This window comes from Crotalus tigris, unplaced genomic scaffold (genome assembly GCF_016545835.1).
Source record: "Crotalus tigris isolate CLP2741 ecotype Arizona unplaced genomic scaffold, ASM1654583v1 scf7180000019363.1367679, whole genome shotgun sequence".
In the NCBI taxonomy this organism is placed as follows: domain Eukaryota; kingdom Metazoa; phylum Chordata; class Lepidosauria; order Squamata; family Viperidae; genus Crotalus; species Crotalus tigris.
Genome location: NW_024097499.1, coordinates 708,541 through 729,579, shown reverse-complemented (window position 1 = coordinate 729,579; position 21,039 = coordinate 708,541). Strand labels below are relative to the sequence as shown.

Below are 21,039 nucleotides of genomic sequence, written 5' to 3'. Positions count from 1 at the left end.
GAGATTCCTACCAGTTCAAATTAACTCTAAACAATAATTTAAATAAAAGAAAGAATCCATAATATAAAGCAAAGGAACAAAAATCACCATTATGATTATCTTATCATCATGGAAAGACTGACATTTGGCACCTCTTATTTTCTGAACAGGTAATATTCATTAATAATTAGCAACATATTCATGTATAATTAACACACACACTCCACCTTTAGATTTCCAGAAAATTAGTATAATTTTTCTGTTGAGTGACTTTTCTGTTTTTGATTATATATCCCAGACTGAGGTGCTATACCATGCTGGGAAAAGAGATGGCGAAGCAATAATCTTTGCTTTTATTATTATTATCCTCCTTTGATAAGTGCCAACATCATTTTCTTACCGCACAGCAACCGGTGATACTTGGTTTTAATAAAATACAGTGACCGAACCCGGCTGCTGTATTCATCTCCATTCATTTGGATTAAAGGAGAACTTCCATGCAAACCACATGGAATATGTAATGATCTGTAATGTGGCATATTAAGTAGGCTGAGTGGATACTATGTTATGAGTGTGTCACGAGGAAAAAAGACATGAGTAGCCACATAATCTTAATTTGCAATAACAAAAACATGAATACCTGTCAGGAATTCCATGGCTTACCACGTTGTTTACTGAAGTACAAACAGATTTTGGAAAACCTTTAAATCCTAGAGGTGACGGGTAACCATTATGCTTGATTATTTCATGGTGAACCAAATAATCTATTTCTTCTGTAGTCATGCCAACCTGAAAGATCACAATTTCAAATTTGTGCTGAATTAAGTGCATAGTGCAGTCTCCATATTAAACAAACATGGCTAAAGCATTTTTTTAAATTTTTTAAATGCACACTCCATTTCGATAGAATGGCTTAGTATCAATGCATTCTTCTAGGAAGCATTGGGGCATCTCTAGGACCCCCATCCATCCCCTTCCCAAATACTACTAACAGGCAAGGTTGCCTCTCCAAGCTTCCTTTGATCTGATTTATATGTGAAGCAGAAAATCAGAAAAGTACAGTCAAATACATTCTACCACTTCTTATGGCAGATGATGGGTTGCATATGTGACTGCTCCTCTAAATAAAGATCTTGCCTCAAGTAAACAACTACCTATTTTGAAACTTCTCCATTCAACATAAAGTATTAGTTTTTTAGCTGCAGGGAAGATTTGAGATGTCAAACACTATTCCATTGCTTCGAGGTCTTTTTAGGGAACACTGCCTCTGCATCCTGCTCCAGCTGTAACTCTGACCTGAAAATGGAAGAAATGGATAGTGCAAATGGCATATTCTATCATGCTGCAGTCAGACTTCTTGGAGGCTCCCATACAGAACAAGAAAGGCATCACTCTTGGGAAAATAAATCCTTTGCTATACAAAAGTTGGGAGTCCTAGGAAATAACCCACTTTGTCCTTGTTCACATGGTTTAAGTAAATTCTGTCCACATAATCCTCTCTTGCATTCCCAGTCCACTGTCAAGCATCAGAGAAATGCAATTACTTGGTATCAGGCCCTGCCTTTTTGCTCATCTGATGTTCTAAAATCCCGTGTGTATGTTTGTTGAGATTGCTATATAAATACAGGAAAACAGTATGGTTATTTTAACCACATCTGCATTCTCCATACAACCATCTTCTTCTCAGCAACATAGGCAAAATAATTTTATTTTTCCCACAATCAACATGATTTTACACTGTGCATTGCTGACTGTATTATTCCCTGCCTTTAGAATTGCCATCCTATTTTAATATTTCAACCTATCCTTGGAAGCAGTGTCTATATCAATGTAAGCAGCAGTGACTACAATGCCATTATTCCTGTATTAGCATTTCCAATCCAGCACTCCAATTTTAGATACCTATCATTTCCAGAAACATTCATTTTGCAGCTCAAATTTTCTAGATGTTGAGTCATACCGGAATTGATTATTTCTGGTAAGAGTTTGCAACAAAGGTCCATATCATGTTTGAATATAAGTAAAATATGGGAAAATATACTTTAAATATTATCATTGCAACTCCTTTTCCTGGAACAATGCCAAGATAGGAAATAGGTAGGGCTGAACTTTGAAATTTAGTAGAAAAACCTCTCTCATTGTCAAGAAGTGGCTTTGAGTGTTCCTGCGAAAATTGGCTGTGATTTGAATGAGCTATAAGCCCATGAATATGATACTTTAACAAAAGAATTATTATGGGTATAAATTATCAGTAGCTTTCTTACTTTGCAAAGATGTGCAGTTACTTGCAATGCAGCAAAATAATTAGGAATTAGAAGCATAAAACTATTGCGGAATTCCATTTTTCATTAAAATAGATATTGTGACTAAAGACAGGGAGAAACAAAGAGATAAATTGTTATCTCATCAAACTTGGATAACAAAGTTTGGGTAAAAAACATGATGGACTTCAGCAATTTAAATCTATTACGTCTCTTTCACAGTAAGAATCCCATTAATTCCAGAGATGGGCCGTGCCCTCAGTGCTTTCCAGCTAAGATGCAACCTCTAAATAAACAAGGCAACAAAATTGCTGTCTATTGGTATATATGGTTGCTAATTAATTCTCCAATTATGTCCCTTGTACATATTTAATTAACATTTTATGAGTGTGTCAGTCTATATGTATATTTTTTTTAGGGTATTTTTAGCTATTGTTGAAATAAAACCACTGAGTAAGCAATAGTAAAACTGTAATAAAGAAAAGAAAATGATACTAATCATTTCAGTATACAAATAATGTGCAAAACCAATTTATCCATTCTTATATAGTAATAAAATGAAAATGCATCTTAATATTTCATTAAAATTCTGTGAAAATAGTTAATTGAGAAATATGGAAACATTATTAGTCATTAATTTCCTTGAATAATCAGTATAATATTCAATATATAGATTCTATTTGCTCAAAAATCTTGGATTTTACTAGTGCCAATCTGCCTGATTTTCTGTAATTGCATTGTTTGCTGCAATTTACTAATCCATACATATAATTAGTAGCATTTTTCTGAATTTTCCTGTGATTAATTGTGATTAATTCTGCAGCCCTCAAAATTAGTTTTCACTGACTGATACGCATCTCACTGAAAAAATAACATGGATTTTAGATAAAAAGCCTATTTAACCAATCTTCACTTATATATGCAAATATGATTACATAAGTAACATTTTTATACACTACACATCATGGATTTACTAATTCTTTTTAAAAGCAACCCAAATAGAGTTTGACACTTGTAAATATTAATTTCCATTAATATACTAAAGTAATATTGTAATTGCTTTTGTCCAAAATAGACAGGCATGTTTAATAACAGACATTTAAACATTTTTACTTCTAAAGTTCATTTTTTAAAAATGTATTTAATACTAATCTTAAAGAGTCACTATTTGAAAGAGTCATTATAAGATTACACACACTCACACACACACACACACACACACACACACAACTATTTCATTCCAATATTTATTATACTTGGGAAGAGGATATGCAATTTAATATCTTAAGATAATTTTGCCATTCCCCCAGCCCAAGTCTTAGTAGAGTCTCTCTAAAAGTTGACATCAAACTAATTAAGGTAAGAATGGGTGCTTCAAAAGTAATTTAAGTTTCTTTTTATCAAATGTGCACTCTGAGCTTGATTGTTTTCTTGCAGATGTTTCATTACCCAAACTAGGTAATATCATTAGTGCTAGTCTAGCACTGACTAGTACTGATATTACCTAGTCTAGCACTGACTAGTACTGATATTACCTAGTTTACATTATTTGATATAATGAAAAGTTTGCAAGAAAATAACCAAGCTCATAGAGCACTAAGGACCCCTCATTTCAACCCTCAGCTACAAATATTCTCCTTTATTGGTAATGTACTGTTTTTTCTGGCTCTGTCCATTTGTTAAAATGTGATCCCTGGAATACCATCAAAAGGTAAATGAAATTCTGGGCTGACAAGAATTGCATGTCCTTGGTTTTAAGTGATCGCCCTTATTACTACCATTATGTCATTACCGAATCATGTTGTATAATATTTGCATCTAACATGAGTCTTCAGGTTTCAGTCTTTACTGTATTGCAAGTTCTATCTCAATTTATTATCTGATAATACAAAACCAGTTAATCTTTTTGCCAGAATGCCAGGTCTTTAAAGGTATCTCACTTGGAATATTTTTACGGTTATATCATTTTTAATCAAACAACACTGTGAAGTCAAGCACTGTTCAATTTGTGTGTGTGTGTGTGTGTGTGTGTGTGTGTGTGTGTGTGTGTGCATTTTCCCCTATAGCTGTGCTTAATTTAGAGTTTGTAATTCTGAATATTTCAGGCTTGCTTGATCATTTCAGGTTATTCAATTTGAATATTTTTCCATTGTCACAGTCTTAAATATTTATTTCCATTAATTTCATCTTGGTTCTGTTTAATTTATAACCTGCAATTTTACATGATGTCATAAAATGCTAAGTCTTCATTTAGCCACCTGCATATAATAGATGTTATTTAATATAGTTTAATAATATGATCCTCTCTAATAATTTTACCAAGTGGCTTTCGACTTAGAACAAACATCCCCACCAAAAGTCTTTGAGTAAAAACTAGGAACTAAGTTTTTGAGTAAACTTAGCAATCATACAATAAAAGAATCTGCCCTTTTATAGGCTGCCAATTGGCTAAAAGCAGAAAACAAAAAATAGCAGTAGATGGCCAATTTTCTTACAGGAAGAAAGAAAAAAACAGAATGCCTCAAGTAGCTGTATGGGGAGCTGTGCTTCTTAATTTGTTCATAAACAGATCTTGACTGGAAAGGAGGAAGTCTTGAGCAAGACCAGTTTCCAAATTATAACAAATCAATCAGGGTGGTAAAAACCAAACACAACCATAAAGCGCTCCAGAGGAATCTCTTCAAACTGGTGAATCAACATTGAGAGGCAAATGTGGTTCAGTTTTAAACATGTAGGCAAAATAAGGCATGCAGGGGCAAATAGTCCTAACTTTACATATAAACTGATGGTGGTCTGAGATGTGTGTAACTAAGCAAGAACAAAATATTAGGATCATGAAAATGTGAACTCAAGCTGCAGCAGCTATGAAAAAAGGCAGATTCCACACTAGAGAACGTTAGGAAAAGGACTGGAAATAACATTAGCAATATTGTAGTGACCTTGCACAATTAAAGAACAGTTTAGTATAATAAATTTGTGGAAGGTAAACATATTTATCATTCAGGTCTATCAAAAGCCTTCTTAGGAAGGAAGATTTAGTTTTTTAAAAAAAGCCATGAGTTTTTCCAGCACAGATGGTCTGCATAATTAAAAGAAATTCTAAAAGTTGGGCTACTCTGAAAAATCCACTGATAGGTGCAAACTGGCAAAGTAGATATAAAAACATCTACTCTTCTTGGAAGGGATCGCTATCTCCACTTTTTTCTCACTGTGAGGAATGGGATGGAAAAGTATAGATCAAATTGAAATTTGTTTTAAATATGCCTACTCTCTTAAATATCCCCAGCAGGGACATTTTACTGTAGGTGGGATACTTTAGGAATACTTTGGATCCAAGTTCCTGTTGCCAACCCAACCCTATTTCAAGAGCTGAGATTATCCGATTTTGGCAGAACCCAGCTATAGAAGCATATCCAAGACCTGATTTTTCCCTTTGAGTTTGAAGACTTGTCTCCAACCATGGAATGGAAAATATAAGGAATCTTCCTGTGGCATTTTTTTAAAGGGAAGAACTGATATATAATACAATAGTAATAGCGCTTAGATTTATATATTGCTTCACAGTGCTTTACAGCCCTCTCTAAGCGGTTTTTACAGAGTCAGCATATTGCCCCCCAACAATCCGGGTCCTCATTTTATCAACTTTGGAAGGATGGAAGGCTGAGTCAACTCTGAGTCATTCAGAATCGAACTCCTGGACTGAGCAGTGAGTTAGCCTGAAGTACTGCATTCTAACCACTGTGCCACCACGGTTCTCGTTAATCTACTTTAAATGACATTAGCTGGACATAGCAGAATTAACTGCTCTAGAAATAATAGTTAATTCTACTAAGTCTTCAAATTAATGTTGTATGCATGTAACAATTATGTTTTAAAATCTTTGTGGTAAATTAGGGTCCTTTTTTGATATACACCTAGTTCTATTTTTTTCTCATTCTGCACATGATTCAATTGTAATCACAGAGTAAAGCATCTATATTTACCAAATTTAGTTTGAAAACTATAAAGACCAGGAATTTTATTTTAGGTTAAGCTCTTACTGTTTAATCTTTTCTTTTTGAGGATTTTTTTTTTAGTTTTCTTAATGTTGATATTTTAAAGAAAACAGTTATTTTATTTCACACATCATATGATGCATTATTCCTCAAAGAGGCTATGAATTTATTAAGTTTGCATTAGACTACATTAAAATAATATTGATGAAATGAACCTCTTCTTTTGCTGATTTGTTACATAATACAATTTGTATCGAACAATTCATCTTACATTTTCTCCTCTAGATATATCTGGTAATCCTCAAGAACTTTGCTTTTATGAACTTCACAATTTTCTACTTTTTTTGTTTTTAAAGATTCAAACATATGTTCTATCTCAAAACTCTTTCATTATAGCTATTTTATTACAACTATCTTTGATACTGTATTTCTTTTAGTCAAAAGAAATGTCATATATAAGCTTTATATATACCCAGGATTGCATGTTGATCAACTTATATGGTATCACATATTGATAAAAAACATTCTCTCAATAATTCACATTTTGTATAAAGGCTGAATCTTGGATTTTGATTCACAAAATTAAGGAGGTGTAATATGATAATATATGAGATTTATTCAACTTTTCTATTGCTAGAATAAATCTCATATATTATCATAGAATCATATTAGGTTGTAGGAGCTATCAGAAGCAAATATATTCCTGTGTATGTATGATGTATAATCTGAGGGAAATAGACACATAGTAATTCGATGAAATGGAACTTTTCCAAACTTTTTTTTTTAAATATATTTACCGGCTTTAGCAGCATAACATATTCTGTTAAAGTCACTTATCATCATGATTTCTCCTTTATCAGATTCAACAATTACATTAAAGAACACAGTTGGATTTCTTGATAAATACATATCGAAGAAATCATCCTATCTTCTAAAACACCGTTGTTCAATATATATCTTCCATTAACATGCTCCTTAACATTCGGGGTTTAGAATGGAATCCAATGGCATGTTTGTCTGTCACTGTGGAAACTGTTTTTGTGGCTGAAATGGGAGGGATGTGATCCCTCCTTTAGGTTATAGTCCATGCACCTTTAAAATTAGATTCATATTTTTCAGTTTGCTTTATTATTTTTTTCCTCCATTTTAACTCTACTCATGGTCAAATTCTGTATCCCACCTTTTCCTTTCTTTTATACATTTTTCCCTTTCTCTTTTTTTTTCTTCTGCAATTTCAAAAGGTCTTGGTCTATGTAGTAAACAAATGCATACACACAAACTCACTTTCTGTTATAAACTCTTAGATATTTTACAAAGAAAAATCATATTCAATTTTAAATAAGTTCAAATTTAAATAATTCAAGTGATTTTTTTAAAGAAATGGCTGGCAATACAATGAAATATTTCTCAATGGATTTTGTATGGAAATTGCAACAGCAAAGCAATGTTAAAGTATCCATTTACCATTGGGGGCAAGATATGTACAGTATAGATTAAATCTTCGGACCTTACAAGTTTTGTTGCAAATGGAATTCTTTGTTTTATTAAAAGCAGACTATTTTAGAATCGAAGATTTATGAACTGAAATACTAAAACATTCTCCTAAACCTTGCACATTTGCCCTGGAACCAGAATAATATATGAAATTTAAATTCAGTTTAATATTGCATTATTTGTTCAATGCAATATTAGCAAATGTGTATATTTCATTTTAAAGAAGCGAAAGTAACATTAGTTGATTTTGATCAACTGCTTTTGTTGTATTTTTTTTTCATACAGAATCCCTGGCTTTTGCATCAAAACTTTGGCTGCATTAGATTAACATGTTAAATAATATTAGATTCAACAGCAGCTTGACATAGAGAACTCAGCAAGATCTAATATGAACATTTCAGGTTTGGATTCTAAAGAAGAAAGTTCAGTTCCTGTGTCTAGTAGTGACTCAAAAATGATCTTAAAAGGAAAGAGTTTTCAATTTTCAATGTACAGTATCGTGTATTTTAAAAATCAGTGAGCCCTATAAAAACTTTGAAGAAACTGTCTAGTTTATAAATTTATCAGATGGTTTTAAAGCCATCATTTTTTTTTTTAAAAAAAGTTCTTCCTAACTAGAAGAATGCTTTTACTGATAGGTCAAGCAACAGTTCAGATGGGGCAGCTTTTTAGAGAAAATGAAGTATGGGGAAAGGGTTAAATTGTTCTCTTTTTAGTGTTCCTTTCCCCCCCTCTTTATTCCATTTTGTATTATTTCATGCAGTTCTTGCTGGATACCATTCTCTCTAATAGAAAACTCACTGCCAAGAAAAATGGAGGCAAAATTAGTTTGCAGAGAAACCAGAGGGGGATCTCGGCATGCTTGAGGAAATCCTGAAGTCTGCAGAAGTACAGAGCATATTTTTCAAGAATCATCAAAGTCCCCCCTTCGGTATACAAGCTACCAAGAAGCAGAGGTATGAAATGATGGAAAAGAAAAGTGGGAAACAAGGGATACAAATCAGTCTGTCTGAATAACTTACCACTTATTCATTATCGTGTAAAAAGGTATGGGTGGTGAAATGTAAATACTGAACAGGAACCAGCAGAATGAAATATCCAATATTATTTTATTGTTGTTCCCATTCCTCACCCCTATATCAAGTACCTATTCATCTGTTCTTTATTCTATCGTATTATATAAACACACACCTCCTTTCTCTTCGTTTGGTTGTCTGAACTATCATTTAAGAAAGCCTTTCCTTTCTGCAGTCTTCTAGATTGATCTTATGTTAATACTCTACTCCAGGGGTGTCAAACTCAATTTCATTGAGGGCTGCATCAGCACTGCGGTTGCCCTCAGGGGGCTGGGTGGGTGTGGCCAGGGTGGGTGTGGCCTACTAGGTGGGTGTGGCTGGAGTGGGTGTGGCCTACTGGGTGGGCATGGCCAGCTCTACATCATTCGCGTCAAGGGTGCCTGTGGGGGCCTGGGTAGGAGTGGGACAGATCTGAGGGTCTCTGGCAGAAGGGGGTGGGACCGGGGCAAGCACCAAGGTCCATTTCTTCATTCCTCACAAAGGGTGACACCTCCCCAGCATGCACCCAGGGGGCGGGGCCAACAGCGGCAGGGGCCAGTCCCTTGCTGTTTTCAGACAGCCTTGTGGAGCTAAGACTGAATGTGTTTCAGCATAGATGGCCACCACAAAATTGCACATTGGCTCTCGGCCGGCCTGGGCCAGGGTCAAAGCAGCGGGGGCCGTTCCCTCACTGTTTCCAGGATGGCTTCTCGGGCCAAATGAAACCACTTCGCGGGCTGCATCTGGGTCCCGGGCCTTGTGTTTGACATGTCTGCTCTACTCATTTAAAATTGTTTATCCTTTCTGTAATAAGGTCCTATTTTTCACTGTTCTTCTTTCCACTTCTTAAATGTTTTTAACATCATGTGGGCTGTTGTATGATTCCATTCCATTTAAATAAAAAATAAAGACATCTCTGAGTCCAGCTCTATGTCTGGTTACCAATCGATTCATCTATGCAGTTTTCTTGGTAACAATATATATAAGGGAAAGTTTGCCCTTGCCTTCTTCTGAGATATTCTTTTCAAAAACTTTCTCTTCTAGCTTATAGTCTGGAATTCCTTGATGGTCTTCCATCCAAGCATTAACATTAGTAAACCTTGTGTAGTTTCCAAGGCCAGACAAAATTGCCAAGGTGTAGGATTGTCTATGGCACACATCTCCCAATGGAACGACATCCACCATATCAATGCTTCTATGCAAAACTTTCTATGACTTCTTGTTGCAATTTTTCTTTTTAATTTCTCGTTTATTCCTCTTGTTTGAATTTATTTTTATTTATGTTTATTGGTTTAAAACACACATTTTAAAATGTCAGCTTATAATTGTCCATTAACTACTTCATATATTTCTTTTCCTCGGTTGAACTCAAATTCTTGACTCTTCTTACTTTTCTATATCGCTTCCTTACATTAGATTTTTCCCCTCCTCTTTTGATTTCAATAATTTTTTAATTTCCTTTGTAAGTTTGGCCTTGTCTATTGTTTTTTTTCTGAAGATGTTTATCACAGCATCTGAACATTACTGGTATGTTTATTCTTTTGCTTTTTCCATCTAATCTTACCATACTTTCATTCTTAAGATTCTTCACCTATTCAAGTCAATAACATCTATGAACATCCAATTCTCATCTTAATTTTTCTATCCAGCCAGTCTCTCATTCAAACTTTGTTTTCATCTTTGGAACATTGGAAAAATTGGTCCTTACCTTTCTTGTGACATAGCTAAAACCTTATGAAGCCTCATCCCCATTACTGCAATATTTTTCTTGGGCTTCATCATTCATATCTTGTACCTTTCGTTTTGGTCCTTAATCTAGCTGCTTGACATATTCAAGTGCTTGTGATTTCAGCCATCTGATTCTTCTTTTTCTTTTGTTCTCTATTCTAGCCCTTATTTTCCTTTCATCTTCACTAGAAACTTCTTTAGGTTACATTTACATCTCGGCAGGCTCAGGCTGTTCATTCTAATTCATTTTTTTTCTACACTGCCCTCCATTTCTGTTTTCCATCTCTGCCCCCTTCTCTGGCTAGATAGTCCCAGTTAATTTATTGATAATATTTTATGCCTAAAGGATAGGTCAGCAAAGCTCAAACACAATCGTATTTGCCATTTGGATTGTATGAAAGGAACTTCGCAAATTTTTGATTAATACAAGCAGAGCCCCTTTCCACTACAGAAGTTCTTTTTCTGTCCATTTCGTGCAAAGATGAGCTGCAAAATTCATCATTTAAAATTTGTCATCATGTTAAAATTACAAACCTTGGGGTTAGGGCTAGGTGGCTTTTTGGTCCTTGAGTATATATAGTTATAGTACATATAGTTATATACCTTGTTGTGCATTCCTCAGTTTATAATTTTGAAAGAGTATCCTCAGTTTAGGAATGAGATATTAATCTGGCCAATAGTGCTGAAGGGAGCATGTAGGGCTTCTTTCTCTGCCCCCAAATCTCCTTTAAAAGAGCTAAAATACATGATTTTAAATTATTGCCACAATATTACCACCAATATATGTGGAAAAGTAGTTAAGTATTGGACAGGTTCAGCTCTTCGCTAGGATATGGGGCTCGTTGGATGAATTTGAGTTAGTCCCCCTCTTTCAGTCAAGCCTACCACACAGGATTGTTGTGGAGGTAAAAGGAGAGAAGACCTCCTATATGTGTTTTGGAAAATCTGGGAAAATGTGGAATGTAAATGCACTAAGTAACCATACTTTTAAAAAATGTGTGTTGTTTTAAAATACGATTTTCCCCCCACTGGGACTGCATGTTTCCTTATAGATTTAGCGTAATAAATGGTATAGACATTGTGCCATGGTATGGTTTACAAACAAGTTACAAATCCAGAATATGTTTAGAACAGCGGTTCTCAACCTGTGGGTCGCGACCCTATTTGGGGTCGAACGACCATTTCATGGGGGTCACCAAACAACGCAGTCTGCCATTTTTTCCCCTTTTCCTTAGCTGTACTATTCCCTTTTATTCTATTGGCTTTTGAAAGCCAATAGAATAGACTCTCTTGAATAGAGTCTAATTCTATTGGCTTTCAAAAGCCAATAGGAATTGTCCAGGCTGTCTCTGCCCTGCGGAGCCCACCAAAAGTCCCATTCTGCAAACGCTGCTGCAAGTTGTCTGCAGCGAAAATGAGCTGTCTGGAAGTTTCCACCCCTCCCTGCTGAGCAATTACTAAAAATGTAAGTAAAAGAGGACCAGGGGTGGGAGGTGGGAGGCTAGTGGGCGCAGGGAGGGTTGCTGGCACATGTGGGGTCTGGCGGATGCCTTAACTCCCTTGGGGTGGGCCAGCTGGTAGCCCAGCCGTTGGTCGGCCTGCTCCGTTTCTGCTGCTTGCCAGCTACGCTTCGGCCGGCGCAGGGGGTGGCACCACGCATGCACGGCGCTCCCAGGCAGAGAAAGTCCTCAACTTACGACCGGGTGGGTAGTCCTCGACTTACGGCCGGTTGGGGTCACGGCATTAAAAAGTTGAGAACCACTGGTTTAGAAGAAAAGGAAGACAGAAAAATATCTAGAAAAACAATACAGGTAGTTCTCAACTTACAACCATTTCTTTAGTGTCCCTTCAAAGTTACAGTGGCACTTAAAACAGTGACTTACGACCATTTTTCAAACTTATGTCCATTGCAGCATCCCCACGGTCACATGATTAAAATGTGAACACTTGGCAGCTGATACGTATTTATGAGGGTTGCAGTGTCCTGGGCTCCTGCGATCACCTTTTGTGATCTTCTGACAAGCAAAGTCAATGGGGAAACCGGATTCACTTAACAAGCGTGTTACTAACTTAACAACTGTGATGATTCACTTAAGAACTTTGGCAAGAAAGGTCATAAACTGACTTAACAACTTGCTTAGCAACAGAAATTTTGGGCTCAGCTGTGGTTGTATGTTGAGGACTACTTGTACTGTACAAATCAATCAAATGTAATACCTATACAGCTGAACATCAGCAAGTTTGAACCAGGAATTTGCCTATGACCAAACAATGGAGATGCTCATCTGCCTTCACACAGAGATAAGTAACATAAATTGCTGATACATTTAGTCAAAAGAATTGGACCCCAAACTCTGACTATTAAAACCACAAGGATTTTAGAAAGCTTCAGATACATAATAAACTCTACTCAGCTTTGAGCAGAGCAAATCCAGAGTTTAATCATGTGCTTTTAATTGTTCAGTTTATAAAGACAAGCTCTTATTCTCCTTTTTTTTACAATAGTCAAGGCAGCAGAATTTCTGTATTTCTCATAGGCACAAATCATTGTCTCCTTCTGGTCTTCCACAGGGTGAAAGACAGAAATTTAAAAATTCCAAACATACAAGCCAAATAAAATAAATACTTGAAAAGAAACTGCTTAATTTTCAAGGCATATATTGGAATTAGATTTTGGTGGTTTGGTATGGATACAGATGGGGGGGAAGATGGATCAAGGAGGGCAGCTTACGAATAATCAAGCTGGTTTGTTGAAGGACGCATGTGAAAAGTAGGAATTCTATTGTAATCAGTCTACAGAGTTTATAATGTACAATAAATAACTGTGAAATGCATATATGTAAAAGGAAATGTTATGAAATTTCAAAAAGCAAAGCCAGGAGCTGCCAAGCTTGTGTTACCTTTACACTCCTCACAGCCAGAAGCAGGACATGACGGGCCAGCTGACAAGCCTGACAAAGCCGTTGAATCTGATCTTCATTCTTAAGGTCTATTTCATCTCCCATGTCAGGCAAAATGCCTGTCGTCACATAGTCTGGCTGCTTTATATGCTTGGAAATGAAGGAACAAAAACGAAAATCAGAACATGGAGCATGACAATGGGATCATTTTCTCAGATACAGCTCCCCCCCCCCTTCAGCCTGTCTTATTGGTTATCTGAGTGACCTTCCTAAGCCATCAGGGCAAACCCTGAAGCCTGCCCCAGTATTTGTCCCACTGCCCTTTTGAACTTCACAGTGTTTGTTACTTGCAGAGCCTGTTAGCCCTACAGCACAGAAATTCAGGGTATCACAGCAGCTTTTCACTCAGACCAAAGATTCCTAATGGCACTCTCACTTCTAGTTTGCCCTTTTTTTAAAAAAAGAAAAAAAAAAGAAAAAAAAAGAAAAAATCCACATTTTCAAAATAAGCCAGGTAACTTCACAGAGTTCTGAACTGATATATGAATGGAAGGAAAAAGTCTAAATCCCGAATCCCATAAAAGTGGATAAGAACTCTGACTCTGTAGAGGAGAATTATCAATGGTAGCAGTTATTCAAAATTATTCCATACTCTTGCACAGGTATAACATAAAGTGTGTCTATAGGTCTGTGTATATGGATATGTGTCTTCATGTCTCTCTCTCTGTTGTGTGTGCGCGTGTGTGTATGTGTGCGTACGTGTGTGTATAATTTTTAAATATAAATACTCCTGATGTGTTATGTTTCTAACATGAAAGACATTAGACCTCAACACTGGCTGGTATTTTATTCATTCATTTATTTATTTGTGAGATAGATTTCCATCCTTCTTTTTCTTCAGGAGTTTAAGATGGTGAACAAACCCCCAAATCATTAGGTGCTTCCGTGACTGAGTGGCTCTCCTCTACCCTATCCAACCTAGGCTAAGTGTAATGCCCGTACCATAATGGCACTACAGCAGCGGTTCTCAACCTGTGGGTCGGGACCCCATTTGGGGTCAAACGACCATTTCACGGGGATCGCCAAACAACGCAGTCCGCCATTTTTCCCCCTTTTCCTTAGCTGTGCTACTCCCTTTTATTCTATTGGCTTTTGAAAGCCAATAGAATAGACTCTCTTGAATAGAGTTTAATTCTATTGGCTTTCAAAAGCCAATAGGAATTGTCCAGGCTGTCTCTGCCCCGCTGAGCCCACCAAAAGTCCCATTCTGCAAACAGTGCTGCAAGTTGTCTGCAGAGAAGGCGAGCTGTCTGGAAGTTTCCACCCCTCCCTGCTGAGCAACTACTAAAAATGTAAGTAAAAGAGGGCCAGGGGTGGGAGGTGGGAGGCCGGCCGGTGCAGGGAGGGTTGTTGGCGCGCGTGGGGCCCAGCGGGTGCCTTACCTCCCTTGGGCTGGGCCAGCTGGTAGCCCAGCCGGTGGTCGGCCTGCGCCATCTCTGCCACTTGCAAGCTACACCTCAGCCGGCGCAGGGGGCGGCACCACGCATGCGCGGCGCTCCCGGGCAGGGAAAGTCCTCAACTTATGACTGGTTGGGTAGTCCTCGACTTACGACCAGTTGGGTAGTTCTCGACTTACGATAGGTTGGGGGTCGCGGTATTAAAAAGGTTGAGAACCACTGCACTACAGCATTCAATACCTAGGCAGGCAGGAGACTTTTTTTCACCTTTCTAGTTCAGCAGTACCAGAATCCTCTGAGAGGCAAACCATCCCTAATCTCACAACCCCTCCAACCTGAAAAAAATCCAGCACCCCAGGCTTTAGACAAGTCTTAGAAATTGTTAAAATAAATGAGAAGATGGCAGTGGCAGATCACTTTCATCAGCTTACTGCAAAGAAAATAATAAGAATCTATCCATGTTGTCCTCAGGGATCAAACTTCACTCAAAGAAGTTTACAACAAGGTCTATACCCAGACACACACACACACACACACACACACACACACACACACACACACACACACACACACATTAATACATACAAAGATATTTCCAATATTTTGAAAGTAATAGTTTACAAATTACGAAGTAATTTCAATAATTAAAGCCACCACAATTCAAAAATTGTTAATGAACATGAAACAAAAACAACATCACCATTCATTTTCTAAGAATCTGTCTGACTCAAGGATTAAACAATGAAATATGCCAGTTATTTGAAACATATTGTACTATGTGACCATTTTTCTATTACTTGCTTTAAGCAGTATAATAATAATTAATTTGTTAAGATACATATCATGACAATTGAACAATTTTTTAATATGAACGTTGTTAGCTGGCAGCATGCTACTCAACAAAGAGAGGAAGAACTGTTTTTGGATTTGCTAATTTAAAAATGGATATAAAGAGAATTGGTGATATATGGCCAATCCCTATTTACATGATTATATAACCAATTTCATCATTTTATAAACAAGAGGCTAACCAAAAAAAGTCACATTGGGACTTAGCAGCAGCAGGAGTATCAGACTGAGACTAGCTGAGAAATTGACTGAATGCTACTTTGTGCACTTATATTCTGGTATCAAATTCCAGCCCTGGTAACAAAACCATGATTCAAACTGCAGTTGTTGGGATGTACTTGATTATTCATTTAATAATTCTCTATATTGACTGATGAAAGGTGCAATAGTACAATAGAAATGATAGTACCTTAGGAACTGGATGAGCAGGAGACACATCAGCTGGCCAAACTACCTGATAAGCATTTTTCTGTCTGTGGCAAAAAAGATATCTTCTTTGATGAATGCTTGACCGGTATAAGTAGATATGATTAACTGATGAGTAGAAAACACGCTGACAGCCAGTCACATGGCCTATGGATAAATATATATGGTACAGTATCTGCATCAATGGAATAAATTACCATTTATTACCATGTAATCATATTAATGATAACATTAATACTTTTTTTAAAGAAAGTTTGGCTTTGTTCTACCCTCGCAAATATACCATGTGCACACTCAGAGAACATGATTGCTTGATATGACATTAAGATCTAATGTGGCTCAAAACAAGACTTATCTTTTATTTTTAATCAATTAACATGTCCAAAAGAGGATCATGGCTTACCATCAACCACATCATATTAAATTCCAGTGAAAACTTGGGAGGAGCTAAGATACATCACATCTTTCTAATATATATACAGCAGGCTTAAGAAAGCTAGTTTATTTAGTGTATTATAAAGGGAGAATAAATACTATCTATTGTGAGTAAAAGTATCCCCTAAGGGGGAAAAAAAACCAATTATACAATGTTGGCTAAAAAATGCTAAGCATGGTCAGATTTGGTTAGCATTTGGATGGGAGAGCAACAGAAAATTTCAGGATTGAGAAGCTGAAAAACTATACTTGGAGAAACTCGATGCAGAAAGCATGAGCCAAGCTTAATTCAAAGGAGAATCTTGTCTTTTAATGACATCTATTCCCACTCCTTCCTTCCTTCCTTCCTTCCTTCCTTCCTTCCTTCCTTCCTTCCTTCCTTCCTTCCTCTTTCTTTTCTTTTCTCCAGCAAATATATTAGATTTTTTCCCATACCAATAATAAAAAAGGTTTCATTTAAATTTTACCTCTAAAATAAAAAGATAGACTCTTTCTATTAGCATTCTGAATGGGTTTTTTTTTGGTGTAATTACTAGTTCTACTTCATGTAGCCATCATTCTCAAAATGCCTGCACAGCACGCACAGTATAATATTACAGAAAAGAACACCAATAATAAATTAGATTTCACAACAAACACATAAAATTCTGCTTGGGCAATTGATACATCCTTAGCAGCAAGATAGAGGAGCAAAGGGGGCTGCAACAAAATAGGGAGTGAGGCTGCTTTGTGCAAGCCAAAGACATCTTTGAATCTAAGCCTCTTTGCTATTATGAAATGATAGAAATAGCGCAATACTGTAGGGAAAAACATGAAGAGGGGAGTCAGGCAAAAGGATAGCAATGATGGAATTAATACAGGTGTATTTGTTACGATAACGAACAGCAGGAGTGAGCGGCCCAAAATATTTTACTGTCTGAAGGGTAAAGTCAAGGAAACGTCTCTCAAGAAATCTTGGCTCTGAAAATCTCACCGCTGTTCCATGTTGAAGATAAAAATACTTTGTTATGCCTGAGTCAGCATTGACAAGCAGTCCCTCCAGTTTCCTTGGCAAGATGTCAGATTTGATTTGCCCTTGCCTGCTTCCTAAGGCTGAGAGAGTGACTGTCCCAAGTCACCCAGCTGACTTCATGCCTCAGGCAGGACTGGAACTCAGTTCCTCAGTGTCTAGCCTGGTGCATTAATCATTATACCAAACTGGCTCTACAAATTACAAACACTATATAGTGATAGTATCAAAGGCAGCTATCACCACCTCCTCTGCCTCCCTATAAGGTGAGCTATGCTAAGCAAATTAATCAGAATCTGGATATGCCAGAAGAAAGACATAGATTACTTGCCAAAAATAAGAAGGAAAACTGCACAATTACAATCAAAGATAAGCTAATTAATCAGTAAGCCAAATAATTATCATTATTTAAAGTTGTGAATTATCTTAAGTCCATTTACAAATCTCACTGAATTCAAATTTTAACCAGAATACTGGATATTTGCAGAATCAGTATAAAATAAGATGAATTTCCCATGATTTGCATCCTGAATTGCAGGATTTCATCAAGGTAGAGAAATTGATTAAAAAACAATGCAAAAGCTATGATTCGTCATGTATCTATATCCAGGCTAAATTCTACAACAGGGAACCCCAACCTCTTCGAGCAAGCAAATTATAGGTATCCTCATATGTTATAGGCACACTGACCAAAGAGCTACTATTTAGTGTGACTAAATACAAATACAAATACCTACTCATTTATGAAAGGCAAACAAACAAGGCTTCTTCCTTCCCATCCTGTCTCAGTTTATTTCCTTTTCTTCTGGGCAGATGGGCATAATTCCAAAGAAAGCAGTGGTGATAACCCCATAGTGTTTTATTTTCAAAGCCTACCTTAGGGCTAGATACAGGGGCACAGAAACATTCTTAGACATAAAGATTATCCTCATGGTTGGAGCTTTACTTTAAAACATGGTGGATTTTTATTTTAGTTTTTTAAATTAAAGTAATAAAAATAACCCAGAATAAAATCATGTGGGGCATGGAGCCTGGCAGACAAGAAGGGAAGTTTCTGGGATATATCAGCTCCACAATTGCCCTTTTGAACATCCAAACCCCAGAGTCGTGTTATATGCATCTTCATGTCCAATGCAGTGATTTCCTTAAAATGTTTCAAAATATATTTTAGAATTTTGAGAAAAAAAACATAGATTTCTTTGCGGATAGTAGTTTTTCAATCCTACTAATTTCTCTCCTTTGTAGCTTTAGAGACATTTTCCCTTTACATTTATAAAATATTTGGCTTCTTTTATGCTCCCTCCTCTTTCTAGTATTCCACAGAACACATGAAATACAGAATACATGAAATATACCCATTTATTATAATTGGAGCAGTGGGACACTCCTTTCAGGAGCCCAAAAAATGCTGAACAAAAGGCAAGGCTGAATAGGAGCTGCCATTTTAAGACTTTCTGCAGGGTTCATAATGTTCTTTCCAGGCAAGTAAATGAAAATGGCTTAGGTTTGTATAGCACCTCAAGGGATGACCAAGGATCAACATATTACAGGCAACTTTCTTTTCTCCATTATTCCACAGGTCTAGTATATGACTAGACTAATGGGGCAGAAAATGGATTGTATGGCGCTTAAACCCAAATCTTTCAAGCAAGATGGAAATATTAAGGAACATTCTCTGGTAACAAGGAAAAGAACTTTACTCTTGGTTTCTACAAGTCAGTACACTATTCCTAAGTTTGTAAAGATATAAATGACAAATGTATGTGAAAGATACCTGAACAGATTCATGAAAACGTATATCTCGAGCATTTCACAGAGTGTCAATTGAATACATGCAATCTCTCATTGGTAGATGGCGACCTGATGGCTCAGTGGTTAAGATGCTGGGCTTGTCAGCTGAAAAGCCCACAGCCCGGGTTCAAGACCTGATTGTCATGCGGCGGGATGAACGCCCGTCTTCACCTAGCAGTTCAAAAGCAAGCAAATGCAAGTAGATAAATAGGTACCACTTTGATGGAGAGGAAACAGCACTCCGTGACATCATGTTGGGCACACGACCGCAGAAACTTCTTTGGACAGTGTTGCCTCATGGCCTCAAAATGGAGACTAGCAATAACTAACAGAGACTAAAATCTGCAGAGACTCATTTCCTTCTTGGTAAATAACTCTGCAGCTGTGGAAGTGACATATATCAGCTCAAGCAATACGAATGACAACACTGATCAGCAGAGCAGCACAAATGGCATTTTCTCCGGTAGATCTCATGGATCAAAAGTATGACAGGGATGGAAAGTACAATGGCCTCCTGAGCCCAATATGCTCCTTTCAATGGACAAAATGGCAGAAGCATTGGAGGAAGAGGAAAATTCAAACTTAGCATCCCTTGGTTTTTCTTTTTCCTTCATTTTAGAAATGGTTTTCTAATTATTTCTTTGTGCAGACTTTGTACATTCTTCTCCCAACTAGGAAATAAAATATCTTGTCCTGTGCATGGATTGGAGCAAAAACTGTATTGGGGACCCCCACTTGGACTATTAGACAGCCAGACTCACTGTGAGGATGCATTCTTTGATCACTGCATCATGCAGCAGAAGCCACAATTTTGGTGGAGAACAACACATTTTTTTCTAAACAGCAGTCAATTACAAAGCAAATTAACTAAATAGTGAAGAAGGCAATGGCAACTCAATTACCTACTATTGTACAAAATATGATTTGGACATATCCGTGTAATAATGAGGACCCAGGCTTAATTCAAGAAAACTTGAAGCTTTTTAATTACCTACTCCAACTTGATAAAAAAGCATTTGTATTATTTTTATAATAGCGTGCTTTTTCCATTCTCTTGCAAACATCACCTATTTCTCGTCTGACTTTTTCTCTTCATTTTTCAAAGTGCACACTACCTCATGTAACATAAATACCATAAATTAACTCCCATTCTTCTCCTTTATGTTTCTTTATAAAATGGCCTTTTGATCACAATCCTCTTAACACCCCAAATTCAAACCTGTAAATAAGGGATATCTTTAACTTTCTTCCTCAACAGATTTTTCTGTGATTGCACAAAATACTACTAATTCTCAATCTTAGATCCAATATTTGATTCAACATCTCTTTTCTGTACATATTCAAGCCATTTATCAGGTCCTATTGGCTAAGATACTCTGGAAGTAAAAATGTAATCCTTGCAGTTTTATAAAACTCATACCAAAAAACATTGCTCGGCTATCTCCCATATGAGTTACTGAAGCCAGCTCTAACATGCTTTCATGCCTCTTCTAAGGCCATCTTTCACTCTTGCTGTTACAACTACATCCTCTCTTCCGTCCTGTGTTACAATTACATTCATTCTCAGGTCCATAATATTAAAATAAAAATACTGTAAGCTAATAAACTAATACCAGGTGTGTAAAAATAAAAAATAAATTAAAACCAATTAAATAATGCA

The 21,039-nt window shown here is 36.6% G+C and overlaps 1 protein-coding gene across 4 annotated transcripts in view; it reads right to left on the bottom strand.

Moving 5' to 3' along the window:
* The window catches only part of METAP1D (methionyl aminopeptidase type 1D, mitochondrial), an 80,977-nt gene that overhangs the window by 26,605 nt on the left and 33,333 nt on the right, over positions 1 to 21,039 (bottom strand). Inside the window, exons 2-5 of one of the 4 annotated variants that reach the window (XM_039361798.1) lie at positions 19,363 to 19,550; positions 16,128 to 16,291; positions 13,413 to 13,562; positions 620 to 768 (exon numbers count right to left, since the gene is read on the bottom strand). In XM_039361798.1, coding sequence (XP_039217732.1) covers positions 620 to 768; positions 13,413 to 13,517 — 254 coding nt within the window. In that variant the 5' untranslated portion in view covers positions 13,518 to 13,562; positions 16,128 to 16,291; positions 19,363 to 19,550. Of the gene's footprint in view, positions 1 to 619; positions 769 to 1,133; positions 2,508 to 13,412; positions 13,563 to 16,127; positions 16,292 to 19,362; positions 19,551 to 21,039 lie in introns of those variants that run through there. The other 3 variants (XM_039361796.1, XM_039361799.1, XM_039361800.1) reach the window with 3 other exon arrangements.